Source organism: Manis pentadactyla, chromosome 1 (assembly GCF_030020395.1).
Source record: "Manis pentadactyla isolate mManPen7 chromosome 1, mManPen7.hap1, whole genome shotgun sequence".
NCBI lineage: Eukaryota > Metazoa > Chordata > Mammalia > Pholidota > Manidae > Manis > Manis pentadactyla.
The window spans coordinates 97136764-97151053 of record NC_080019.1 but is presented as its reverse complement, the minus strand read 5'-3'; the positions used below and the strand labels follow the sequence as shown (position 1 = coordinate 97151053).

Here is a 14290-nt window from a genome sequence, read left to right as displayed (position 1 = left end):
AAGGCAATTAATTATATATATATGCATATATACATATTTTCATATAAAATGTCAGGTACAAATAAATGCATATAAGGGGAAAATAGAGTAAGCTAATGTGATATAGAGAGTTAACAGGGATTCTGTTTTAGAAGGGGAGTTCAGGGAGGTGCTCTTGGATGAAGTGACAGTAGCAGTAGAGCAGAGAGAATAACCAATATAAATCTATAGGGGAGAATTACAGATGGAGGGAACAAGTGAAAGCCACAAGCTGGGAATGTGGCTGGAGTTTTTGAGATGAACTGAGGAGGTAAAGACTGAGGGTGTTGTTCTAAATAAAAATCTACAGAACAGAAGCCTCAGTTTCAGTATGAGGTAATATAATCGGACTTACAAATGTATGATTTAGAATTAAATGCTTTTGTATCAACATGTTAAAACTGAAATGATAGCAAAGAAGTCAGCAAGCAACAGAAATGAATTTGCCTCTTATTTGACTTTGAAGCTTGTAACAATTGAATCAGATATAGCTTAATAGTTCTTGGACCATTTATTTTAAATGCTATATTCTAGTATTACATATACCATTGATAACTCAGATGTCATTCAAGCTTTCTTACTTCTGAAATCTAGAAAAGTTAAAATCTTTATAGATAGACACAGCTCTTAAGAACCCCATTCCTGTTAAAAGCAACAAAAAACATTCAAGTGTTGCCCTCTGGAGTTATGCAGCAGCCTGGTTTGTTCCCCTGGTACATATTAAACTAAAAAATACTGATCACTTTCCCTGTCTATTATTTTTTAACCAGGAAGTACAACATTTTTAATAAGCTTTCAATCTTTCCAGTATCACTTTCAATTTTTTTACCTGGAGTATGTATTCCAGAGCAAACTTGGATATGCTCTCTCTCTCTTATCCCACATTAATTAGGTCCTCCCTCCTATACTATTAATTCCATAGTTTATTTTTATATAATTAAAAAATTAAACCATTTAACTTACCATAATTTATTCATTTTCAATAGAAAATTTACAGGGTCACCATGATTGTCTTTGCATGTCTCTGTTTATTTCAATCTAGTTTGCATAACAATTTATTTATCTCCTAAACTTTAACCCTAACACTAAGTATCACCATAGGTGACAATGTATTTGTCACCTAGTCACATGTGAACTGCTCTTTACATATGACTACCTAAACTAACTTAAGCCATGGCTTTATTTGTATTTTCTTATTAAAACATTAACATTGCGCTTCCTATCTCCACTGTATGAAATAGAAATACTATTTCATAAGATTTTTATGAAAATGATTTAAACAAGGACAAAGCTTATGACTGTTTTGTTTTGTTTCAGAGACAAGACCCTGCTTCCTGGAATAAAACTTTTTCTGAAATGTCAAGGAATATTCTAAATATTAGATACACTTTATTGCCCTATTTCTATACACAGATGCATGAAATTCATGCTTATGGCGGCACTGTTATCCGGCCCCTTTTACATGAGTAAGTGCAAAGTTTATTTTCCCTACCACAGAGGGGTAGCTTTCATTTAATTTACTCAATAATCTCTTATAGTGCAATATAGAATATTTTAAATAGTAAACTTTTTAATTGTTATTTTAGTGTACATTTCGGGTCAATAAGCATTTGCATAAATCAACTTATTAGTAAATGCTAATATATGCTGTTAAAAATGTAACATTTATTAAAAAGTAAAGTTACTAAAAAGTTATTAAGAAGTATTTTATTACTTCTTAACAATAACTTTATACCAAATGTTGATATTAGATAATTTACTCACCTTATTACATTATTTAAAAAAAATTATTGCAGATAAGATCTCTATGATTGAATTAAATGAAGTTTACAGCAGTTAAGTAAGTCTACCATATATAAATGCCTGAATGAGGAAGGCCATCCCACCCCTTCCTGAGGTGCTCTAACAGGGCACCCCAGAACAGTCCTAACATTCTCCTGAGAAAATTGTTTTGGACTCACTTCTTAAAGCTCAAACTGATGCATAAGCAAATCTGGAAATTCTCTTTTATGGAGCATAGTTGCAAACATTTTAGCTTGTTCTATTTCTAAAACAAGTGCCAATTCTTATTGTGGACGTCATAAAAAAGAAAACATACATCCAAAAAAAATACAAAAAATACTTGAAACAATCATAGTATACTTAACTTCTATGCACCCTGTATTACCAAAGTAATTTAATGAGATGGTTTATTAGATTGCACTATTGATAAACCATTAAAAGTAAACAGTAAATACTCATATTAAACAATAGTACCCAAGATAATATTACCAAAGTAATAAGCTCATCAATATGCCTTCTATTCTAATAATAGGCTAATACAGTTTTCTTTAAAAAAAAAAAACAGCTCTTCCTAGATTGAAATTATTCTCTAGTTGTTTTATTTATTTGTCTACTGTAATGTCTTCTTTATTTTTGGAAAAAAAATTATTAATTTCTTGCTTCTTTCATTTCCAGACTTTCCCCCATTGTCTTCTCCCTATTAACCTCCCAGAATAGTTGAAACACCAATCCTGAACTGAGACCCCAACAAAAAACAGTATTAGTTATGCAGACTCTTGTCCTTTTGAGAACACCATGCCTTTGTTCCCATGGGAAGTTCCTAGAGGAGTAAATCCAACAGTCCAACTTGGCATTAATTTCACTTTGTAGTAAAACAAAACAAAACACACGCAAAAGAACAAACAAAATTTTGTACTCCCATTTCAATTAGAGAAATAGTGGCTATTCTCAAACTACGAAAAACAGATTTTGGGTTTTCCAGGCATTTATATCTGAAATTCATGTCTGTTAACATAAGGAAGAACCTTTAAGGACATTTAAATATGCTATTCATTGATCTCAAATTTAAGTAAGATAAGCTAAGCAAACTCTTTTTTAAAGTTACAGAATCAAGAATCCTGAAGCACAATTCCTGAAGTCTCACAATTCTTTTTGAGTGTTCATAAATTTTGCTTCCAAGTTTGTTGATCTTTTACTTGACAGCTAATATTTATACCTCTATGAGTTCTCTTCAGAGGAGATTTCTCATTTAGTTGGTCTTACGTATCTATCACAATTCTGTGCTTTTGGTCTGGACTTCAGTCATAGTCTAGATTTAATCATAAACTATTGTACTACAGCGCATTGAATTCCAATTGATAAAATTGTTTTTTTTAATTTTTTTAAAGTTTGGTTTTCATTTTAATCCACAAAATTCCACACTGCAAATGTGACTTGAATAATTATTTTATGGTATTCATGAAATAGAATTTTTTCATTTAACTATTTGTAAATATTTTGTTAAGATTCTTTAAGGAAAAGCCAACTTGGGATATATACAAGCAGTTCTTACTGGGTCCAGCATTTATGATTACCCCTGTTTTGGAATCTGTAAGTCTTATCACATATTTTTGTTAACAAAATTGTTGTCCTTGGTTTATGTATTTTTAACAACCCTATTTTTAAATTCCAGGATACTTACACTGTAAGAGGTTATGTCCCTGCTGCTCGGTGGTTTGATTATCATACGGTAAGGAGTTAAGGAATTTCAGGGAATTGACTAAGCAGAAATGGATAATAGTTTGGTCATAGATTTTTTATTAATGATGTATTTTCTTTACTTTCCACCTAAAAAGAGTAAGATATTTCTTGCTAATTATAGTTGAATCCAATTAATACACAGTGAAAAGAATTAATTTATTCTTAGGTAGTCATTGATTTATTTTACCAAATAAACATGGAAAGTGCACATTATTCACAAAAAGGTCACTGTCTTTTATTTATATGTCCATATATCCAAAATGATCATTAAAGGTAATGTAGCCCTCCCAAGAATAATGTATATGGCAAGTCATGAATAGCTTTTGTGACCTTTCAAAAACCAATATATTTTCTGCATAAGAATACCACAAAAACAAGTAGTGGTAAACTACTTTTGAAGCAATCAATAAACAAAAGACTAAGACTTTAAACAACATGATTTCTTCCTAAATTAGAATTTTTATTATTTTTTTAAATTGAAAGTGTATTATTTGATTTTATAATTGTGCCATCTCAAGTACCAATATTGCTGATGATTCCACTTCTTGCTGCTTTTGTGCTTCCTTCCATTCTTCTTATTTCCAGGGCCAAGATATTGGTGTCAGAGAAACATTTAAAGTATTTGAAGCCCCATTAGATAAAATAAACCTACATGTCCGTGGTGGTCACATCCTGCCATGTCAAGAGCCTGCTCAAAACACATTTTACAGGTAAGTGAAGTTTATATATAGATCAGATTAAATTTGGGAATATATCATGCTGTAATTGTCAAGACCTGGGAAGGGTCTGAGATTTTACCCTACTTCAAGCACTCAAGTTAGCCTGCCCGTTTCATGGATGCTTTGTCACAAACAAAGGTATTTCTTAGTCATGCAATAGCAAAAGCTTCATGTTTCCTTCTTATTTCCCTGTACCCTAAGTCCCATGGGGTGACATGGAGTGGCTCAGGTGGATGCTGCACATGTAAAAGGTTTACATGTAAGATGCTGCATAGCTAACAAACTCCAAGCCTTATAAGAAAGCTCAATCTTTTATAATGGACTATAAGCAAACCTGTCCATTTTTTGCTTTGGAGGAAGACATTATCTTTATTATACTGGACAGTAAATTTTTTAAATTAATTATAAAAAAGCAAATTCAAAAGTACATTAAAAGAATCATTTTCCACAGCAAGTGGGATTTATTCCAGGGGTGCAAGGATGTTTCAATATCCACAAATCATTGTGATACATCACATTAACAAAAGGAAAGATAAAAACCATATGATCATCTCTCTAGATGCAGAAAAAGCATTTGACAAATTCAACATCCATTTATGATAAAAACTCTAAACAAAATGGGTATAGAGGAAACACACCTCAACATAATAAAAGCCATATATAAAAAACTCATAGCTAACATAATACTCAGAGATGCAAAGTTGAAAGCTTTTCCTCCAATATCAGGCACAAAACAAGGATGTCCATTCTCACCACTTTTATTCCATATAGTAAGTTCACCACTGGAAATCCTAGTCATAGCAATCAGATAAGGAAAATAAATAAAAGGCACCCAAATTGGTAAGGAAGAAGAAAAATTGTTACTATTTGCAGATAAGATACATGAAAAACTCCAAAGACTCCACAAAAATAACTATTAGAAATAATAAATGAATTCAGTAAAGTTGAAGGATATAAAAGTATACAGAAACCTGTTGCATTTCTATGTACTAATAATGAACTAGCAGAAAGAGAAATTTTTAAAAATCCTCACAATTGCATCAAAAAAGAATAAAATACCTAGGAATAAATTTTACTAAAGAAGTGAAAGACCTGTACTCTGAAAACTTTGAGACATTTAGAAAGGAATTGAAGACACAAATAAATGGAATGGTATACTACACTCATGGATTAGAAAAGTGGTATTATTAAAATATCCATAACATCCAAAACAATAAACAGATTCAGTGTAATTCCTATTAAAATATCAATGGCATTTTTCACATATCTAGAACAAATAATCCTAAAATTTGGATGGGATCACTCTAAATAGTGAAAGTAGTCTCGAGAAATACAAAGAAAGCTGGAGATAAATTAAAATAAACTCAATATGTATTAAAGAACTAAATGTAAGACCTGAAACCATAAAACTCCCAAAAGAAAACATAGGCAGGAGCTCTAGGTTATTGGCCTTAGCAATTTTGTCCCTGTAAAGATGAAAGATAATGCAAATTCACTCTCCATTATCATTCACAACTGATCATTTGGCTAAGACTCTCTCTTCTTTGCCACAGGACCCTTTATCTGGTATTCTCTCCCTCTTCCTCAGCAGTGTGTCCAATCTACCAGGGATCATGGGCCCACTCTGTCTTCATTTCTACTCAATTCCTGGTTTAGGCATTCAGATTCTAGAGGATTCATATCCTATTTCTTTTCTTTTCTCATGCTGTATCCATTCTCTTCGTGGTCTACATAAATATGGGATATCAAGTTTAGGTACATAGGCAAGAAAAACCAGATTGTTTGTACAGTGAACATGGAAGCAGATATTTAGTTCACAGGTAAGCCTCTGTAGGCACAAGCTTGGGAGGTAGTGTCCATTCCAAGGATAGGATTTATAACTTGCTGGCTACTCTCCATATTCTTATTAACAATTGCAATGACAATTCAGTGATTTTTGTATGGAAATGTGAGGAATACTTATTCATAACAGATTCTTTTAAAATGCTATTACTATAATTTCATGTTTAATAGCTAAGGACAGGATTACCAGAGAGAAGGATAAATAAATATATCAATAAACTTAATATGGTTTAAATTATTATAAATGAGGTCACTTTCAATTTGCTACAGTAGGTGAACCCTTGAGATCAAAAGATATGCATTATAATTTCTATTAAGTATGAAGAATTTTATTTTTATGTTTAAATCATTCCCATTAACTCATTAAAAAAGGAAAGTCCTTTAATTTTCTTTGTCTAGGACAGTTTATGCTCTCCTTAGTTAATAGTCTTATTTGTGTTTTTTGGGGGTACTTGTATGGATGTCATAACACAAGTAAATACATGCTACTTTATAAATATGGGTAAAATTGTATTTCTTTCTTGTAGTCGAAAAAATTACATGAAGCTCATTGTTGCTGCAGATGATTATCAAATGGCACAAGGATCTCTGTTTTGGGATGATGGAGAGAGTATAGGTGAGTGTTCCATTTAGTACAAAAATGTAACTGATAACACACCTATTATCTCATGTTACTTTTATGTTACCTTTTGTAACTTGGAAGCTGAATAAAAACCTAATAATATTATTCAATGCTAAAATAGCTTATTAATTAGTTGAATCAACTTTTAAAAATAGTGTTCTAAACATTTAAAGACTTTCTTCTTATCCTAAATATAGTTAATCCCTATAGAGAATGTCTGGATAACTAAGAGATTTGTATGAGCAGAGATTGTATATCAATCACTTTTGTATACTCTAGTCTTATGCCATTCACATAATAGACTCTCAGTATGTGTGAGGTCTACTGAAAAACCACATTCCATGTGCACATGCTGATGCTAAGAACACCTCTAAAACATTAAGTAGTCTATAAACAAACTTAAGTTTGGTCTCTACACTTTATGGCTCTTGCTTTTGTGGTTTTCTTTTTAATTCAGTATGTTTTTACATGAAAATTTAAAAATTTAAACTTAGATCTGTGTTTACGCTATGTTTCTCAAGACCAGACTGAACTACAAAGCTTCTAGCCACTTGTGCTCTGCTGAACATTATTGTCAGCATCACCAAGGGTAGTTTGTTAAGGATGCAGATTCCAGGGGCCACTCAAATTGTATTAATTTTGGGAGAAGCCAAAAAATCTGTAGGTGAGTAAAATGCCCCCAGGTGGTTTTTATACTATTAAGTAGACCCTGGTAGAAGATTAAATTTACCAACTGTTCTTGACAGTGCCAGCTCTCCTAGAAGGGACATATGAACATTTTCTTGATACAAACCTTAGTAATAAACAATGACATCTGTGTGAAGCTGAAGTGCTCATGTGGCAGTTTACTACAATTTAAGTAAATTATCTGCAGAAGAGATTTTTCATTAGTATCACTGACATGTATCATTCATTGTTTCAAGTAAATCATAGTTCATTATTCTGCAATCATAGGAAATAGGGATCTATTACTAAATAAAGTATATTGGAAAGTTGATATAAGAATCATATGAAAGTAAACAAGACACTTGGAAAAAAGACTCTTGAAAAAATCTCTTGGTAGTATTTTGTGATTTAGGTGAAAAAAAACAACTATTAGTTAAAATCCTATGCTTTTAAGTTCTTGACCTTCATTAACACATTAACAAATTTCTACAAAGTTTGCATCCTTTCTTTCTCACCTAGGCCTAGGAGGATGCACTTTGAATTTGCCTACAATTTCTAGAGGTGTAAAGTTGAGTTATATATAATTTGAATCATTGTCTTGGGATCTTTAAACTTACCACTGGACAAATTGAGTTAATTCATTATAACAACAAGACAGACAAAGCTTCTCTTAGAACTTTTTTCTCCAGCTCTTCCTGTCAAACTAAGATACAGATGAAAGAACTTGGTGTGACCTTTATACTATTGAAGTTCCATGAGAGATTTTTATTTTTAATCAGTGGAAAGTAACTAAGCATAATTCAGATATTTATGATATCTTCATGAAAGCATTCAAAATTGTTCTGGCCAATTATATTTGATCCTTTTGTTATATTTCACAATCTCAATATATTTCTTATCATTAAGTATAAAGATTTCAAATAATCCTCCAAAATTTCTTGAGTAAACAGCAATAATAATATACAAGTGCTTGGAGTCTTTTATTTATTAGATGAGATTAATTTGATTTATTAGATCGGTATCTCCAAGGACATTTTCTCTTACAGCAATCTTACCAATCTAATTGATAGGCACCATCTAAATGATTTCATCATTTTTAAGGACATTCAAATTTTATGGAATACTGTTTGCTGACATATTCTTTCAAAGGAAATAAAAGATAAATCAAAATAAACTTATCATGAAACTTGTGTACATTAAATAAATTTTAACTGTCCCAGCTAATGAAGTTGTAGCTTAGTAAAATGCTACTTAATGAAATAGATATATGTATACCTTGATTAAGACCATCTGTCATCTTTCTCTTATTCATTAAAAATAACAGAAAAACTGTTCATATCTTCCTAATCGTTGTCATTTTGTATTTTTTTATCTCACAGTTCTATACTTAAGACATTTCTCTCAAATGTGCTTAAGCTACATTTATATCTTTAAAACTTAAGATAAAATATTTTGCCTCAAAATATATGTTAACTAAGTCATGCATACATTGTATTTATGGTGAAAAAAATTTTAGGCAGACTATCATTTAATTTTAGTATAGGCAAAATTAATCACAAATTAAGCCATTTTTCAGAGGACTAATGAATAGAAATAATGTATAAGTGGAAAAGGGAATTAAAATTTGTTGCTTTTTAAATGTTATCCTAACACTTACTTCAGTTATGCATTTGGCTCTACTTTGCCCTCTCAGTCTTACCCATGCTTGTTTGGTTTTACATATGAACCCAATCTTAGAAATCAATGTCATGGATTTTATTCTATGCATTGGTAATAATTAGTTGATACATTTTGGCCGTTTACTTTAGTTCTCTGGGACTCACTTTAGAATAAGTTTCCATCGTGTTCATTTTCCATTGTAAATGTTACATATTGTCCGTCATTGGGGAGGCCAGTGTAAGTGTCCACATTATCATCACTCAATCCTATTTATTCTTGTACTTGTTCCACCATTCTTTTACTGATATTAAGGTGATTTTAGACCTGTCACTGCTTTAGCATTGCCCTCTTACAAACAAACACACACACCAATCTACTCTGTCCTTCTAGGATCTTCTCCTTCATATTTCAGTGCCTCTTAAACTGTGTTTGAACAAGATAAATAAAGAAAAATTAAATATGTGCCTATGGTATTTGGTACCCTTTATACTGGGAAAGAAACAAAATATACGAATATTTACTATTCTTCTTTAGAAATATAAATATTTCACTTTTTTTCTCTCTACAGATACCTATGAAAAAGAGCAATATTTCTCAGTACAATTTAATTTGAACAAGGTGTGTATTCATGCCAGATTATTTATATGCAATTGTGTAAACATTTGAAGTTTAGTTTCATACTTTATATATTTTATGTTTATTATATAGGGTACTTCATTTCATATATATGAATAAAAAATTTGCTCTACCATGAAATAAATTTTGAATAACAGATATGTATTTTTAAATATATATATATTTATTTGTTTGTTTGTTTGTTTGTTTATTGCAAATGAAGGGTTTAAATTATTTCTTTTTCTTTGTCTTTATAGAACACCTTGACAAGCACTATTTTGAAAAATGGGTACATAAACAGAAATGAAATGAGACTTGGATTCATTGATATATGGGGAAAAGGAAAAACTTCTGTTAAAAAGGTTAATCTGATTTATAATGGAAATAAAGAGCCACTTAAATTTACTCAAGAACCAGACAAAGAGGTAAATGACTTAAGAAAAAAGTATTTTTTTCAATGGAGTTATTCAAAACATATACATGAGTTTCTTCTATTTCTCAGCCTTAAAGAAACAAAATTATGGATCAGTTATGAGTTTTCTTGTTTATTCATTTTCATTTGACAGCCGTATCTATTGCCATACTATCATCCTTAGTAACCTGTCATACAAATCTCCTAATAGCATCTATTTTATAATTGTGATATAATCAAAGGAAAATTAAATTTACATTGAATATCTAAAACCATGTTAACCCTAATGGGAAAGTACCTCAAGTTTAAGGCTGCATCTGCACTGCTGAAACCGTGTGTGTGTGCACATACCAATTTGTGTTTAAAGTTGGATAAAAACAACTAGCTGTTGATCAACCAGTCCCTTCATATGGGCTTAAGTTTCCGAACAGCCAGTTGTTTCACTAACTTTGACTTTAAAACATGGTGTCTTGGATACAGTCTTAGGTCCTCACAGGTTTCATGGGTTGTGAGAGTGCACAGCACCTGAAAGGCAATTGCATCCAGTTAGAGTTTAACACTTACGCTCTTGTTCCTGCTGTTTTGTAGGCAAGTGAAATTTCCCCGTTAATATAAAATGATGTCTTAATTACTACATTGACATTAAAATGCTTTTATTTCTTTAAATTATAGTAAGTTTTGGAAATTAGAGTTTTGTACATTTAATGTATTTTCTTGGTAAAATAGAAGTTGATAACCAAGAGCCTCAATCCCAATTTTCTTTTTTTTGAAGAATGTTACTAGTTTATAAAATTCCAAAGTAAGAAATCACTGATTTAGTCCAGTAGTCTTACATGCAGACCAAGAAACTGAGTCCCTGAAAAGGATAATTAATTCCTCAGAAATAAATAGTCAGTGTTTATCAGTATAAATTAGAAATCAGTGTTTTAAACTTCCCAATGTTCAAATAATGGTATATAGTTTATATACTAAAACAATGAAAAATAAAGCTCACAACTTTTGTTATAAAAATAAACTAAATACAGTCCAGCTGAACTATGTCAAAAAAGATATTTTAACATATCAAGTATTATTTTAAGTCATACCGTTATAAAGAAAAGCCCATTCTACTACTTTCAAATACTTTCACAAAGAATGTTAAGTATTAAGAAGAAATTTTTACAGTATTTTATTACCTCAATGATTCCAAATGAAGATACTCAGTTTAACTACTAACAAGGAAGCAATTTATGCTAAGTGCATTTATATAAAACAAATATTTATGAGCACCTACTCTTTTCCAAACTTTTATAGATTTCTGGGAAAAGGAGGCAGAAGTCAATTTCTTTCCCTTTCCTGTTACCCTTCTCTAGGTGTGTGGGAATTGCATGCAAGGGATGATTTAATTGTTCTATCAATACAAATTTAAAACATTTTTTTCTAGCAAAAATTATGCTTGGTTGCCTTTTGTACAGGTATTAAAAGCTACATAAGTTACTTGCAGCTTTTCACCTTTGATATATGAGAACTAGGTTAGGTTTAGGTTCAAACTAAACTAGGTCAGTTTCAAACCTGGCTATCAGATATTAAGAAAATTATTTAACTTTTACATTTTAAACGTTTCTATTATAGTGTGTGGGAAATAAATACTAAGACACTAAGCTTTAGTGAAGAATACATTTTATAAAGCCCCTAGGAGAGTGTCTGTTATTCAGTCAGCAGTAAAGGAATGTTGCTTGTCTTCTCTTGCATATTTAATGATCGAATCCAAACTTTCTGAGCTAAGGCACAGTCATGTTAAGTGAAAAAACAACAATTGTTAAGGTCTAATGAAATCAGCATATAATAAAAATATTACAAATGATTGACTACAGCTGCTTAATTGGTCACCTCCATAATTAGTCCCTATATGGGCTAATTGAGATTCTCTCCAGTGAAAGAAAGTAACACACACAAAATTGAAATTATTAGCAATAAATTCAGCATCCTAAAACCCTTTAAGATTCATACAAAAGAAAAACAAATTTCTAATCTAAATTTTATGTATAGATGGCTGGATAATATTTGAGGGCAAGAAACAGATTTATTTAGTACACTTATAAATAACTTCATATTTAGGAATCATGTAGAAAGAATAAAATAATAGAAATCAAGATAATTGGTTAATAGCCTTAGTTTTCCAGTTTTTGACAACCCTTCCACCTCTCTGAGATTTATTTTCATTTATCTGTATTACAGGTGGGTTGGGTGAGATTATTACTGAAATGATTCTGAACTCTGGAATAAAATTCATCAAAATGTAAAAGAAAAAATAGTTATATCGTATTTACATAGAGAATATATACTTACGGAAATAGCCTGTTTAAAAAAACCCACTGTTCTGATTAAACAATTAATTACCATCTTACTTTTTTTTCAGATACTAAATATTAATCTTACATCAAGTAATGTTATTCTAAGTGAACCAGTAGAGATCTCTTGGTTATGAAGATCATTGTCAATTCCAGCTGTCAAAGAGAAATTAACCCCTGGATTTAAACTTCACCGGACTTACAATTTTCATATTCATTGGTTTCTTATGTAAAATATGATTTTAACCTATCTAAAATTTAATACAATGCATATCATATTAATACTCATTTTATTTATTAATGTGGCCTGGTTTCAAATTTTTAGACATATTTAGTAGGATTTAAATATTTCTAGTTACCCTTGCTAAGTATAAGGTAAGACTGTAAACTAGTTACTGAATATATATATATATATGTGTAACCTAAGATATAATTAAAACAGGTAATTTTCTAAAATTAAGTGAAATTTTTGTGTAATTGTATATATTTTATTCACTGTCTAGTAACTTTAAATCATGTACCAACATTTATCATCAGATTTAATATTTTTCAGTTTGCACATTTAATTAAAAAACAGAAAATAAATGTGTATAAATATATAAAATGTACATTTCTTTTTATTTTCCAAAAGGAATTTGTCTTATTTTAGGCTGCTGTAACAAATTACCATACAGTGAGTGGCTTAAACAATAAACATTTATTTCTCACACTTCTGGAGGCTAAGAAGCCTGATCAAGGTGCCAGCAAATTTAGTGAGTGGCCATCTTCTCATTGCACCTTCACACAGTGAGAATAGAAAGTGCATTAGCTCTCTGGGGTCTCTTCTTATAAGGTACTAATCTCACTTGAGGGCTCCATTCTCATGACCAAATTACCTCCCAAAGGTACTGTCTCCAAATACCATCACACTAAGGATTTAAGGTTCAACATATGAATTTAGAAAGGACACATTCCATCCATAGCAAAAATCGAAATTCCCTTTTCTAGCACTGATCTATACATGGGAAAAAAAATAATTCTGTCTATTCTATCTGGTTAGTTGAATAAATCATCCTAGCTCATTCATTCAGGTTAGTATTTACTTAAAATAGTATTTACTGGTATTTTTTAACACTTGGGTTTCCTTGAACTTACCTAATATCTATAACTTGACATCATTATTTTCAATTAGAATATTGATATAGTGCAATATTTAAGACAATTCACAACTCAGAATGCAATCACCAGGGGGCATAATAATAGCCACAATGATGACTACTATAAAAAAGAAAAGAAATACAAGTGTTGGCAAGGATGTGGGGAAAAGGGCATCCTAGTGTACTGATGGGGGAACGTCAATTAGTGTAGACACTATGGAAAACAGCATGCAATTCCTCAAAAAATTAAAAATAGAACTACCATATGATCTAGTAATCCCACTTCTGAATGTTTCTCTGAAGAAAACAAAAGCACTAACTCAGAAAGACACATGTGTCCCATGTTCATTGCAGCACTGTTTATAACAGTCAAGAAGTGGAATAAGTGCCAATCAGTGGATGAATGGATAAAGATAATATGGTATATATATATTTATGTATTGGAATATTATTCAGGAATAAAGCATAGTAAAATCTTGCCCTTTGCAACAACATGGATGAATCTTGAAAGCACTATGCTAAGTGAAATAAGTCAGAGAAAGACAAATACCATAGGATATCTCTTGTAAGGTTGAATCTAAAAAAATAAAACAAAGCAAAACAAAAACCCAAACTCATAAATACAAAGAAGAGATTGGTGGTTGCCAGAGATAAGGGGGTAAAGGGGTTGAACAAATCAATGGGTGAAGGAGGCCAATAGGTAAAAAAAAAAGAAAAAAATTAGAATATTGCTATAATGTAATCTTTAA

General features: G+C 30.9%; 1 protein-coding gene across 1 annotated transcript in view; it reads left to right on the top strand.

Annotated features, from left to right (window-relative positions):
- The window catches only part of SI (sucrase-isomaltase), an 84972-nt gene extending 71981 nt beyond the window's left edge, over window positions 1-12991 (top strand). The window contains exons 41-48 of the mRNA XM_036906253.2: window positions 1336-1484; window positions 3306-3390; window positions 3473-3529; window positions 4126-4250; window positions 6629-6717; window positions 9617-9666; window positions 9921-10088; window positions 12474-12991. Coding sequence (XP_036762148.2) covers window positions 1336-1484; window positions 3306-3390; window positions 3473-3529; window positions 4126-4250; window positions 6629-6717; window positions 9617-9666; window positions 9921-10088; window positions 12474-12542 — 792 coding nt within the window. The 3' untranslated portion in view covers window positions 12543-12991. The remainder of the gene's footprint in view (window positions 1-1335; window positions 1485-3305; window positions 3391-3472; window positions 3530-4125; window positions 4251-6628; window positions 6718-9616; window positions 9667-9920; window positions 10089-12473) is intronic.
- The last annotated feature ends 1299 nt before the right edge of the window (window positions 12992-14290 follow it).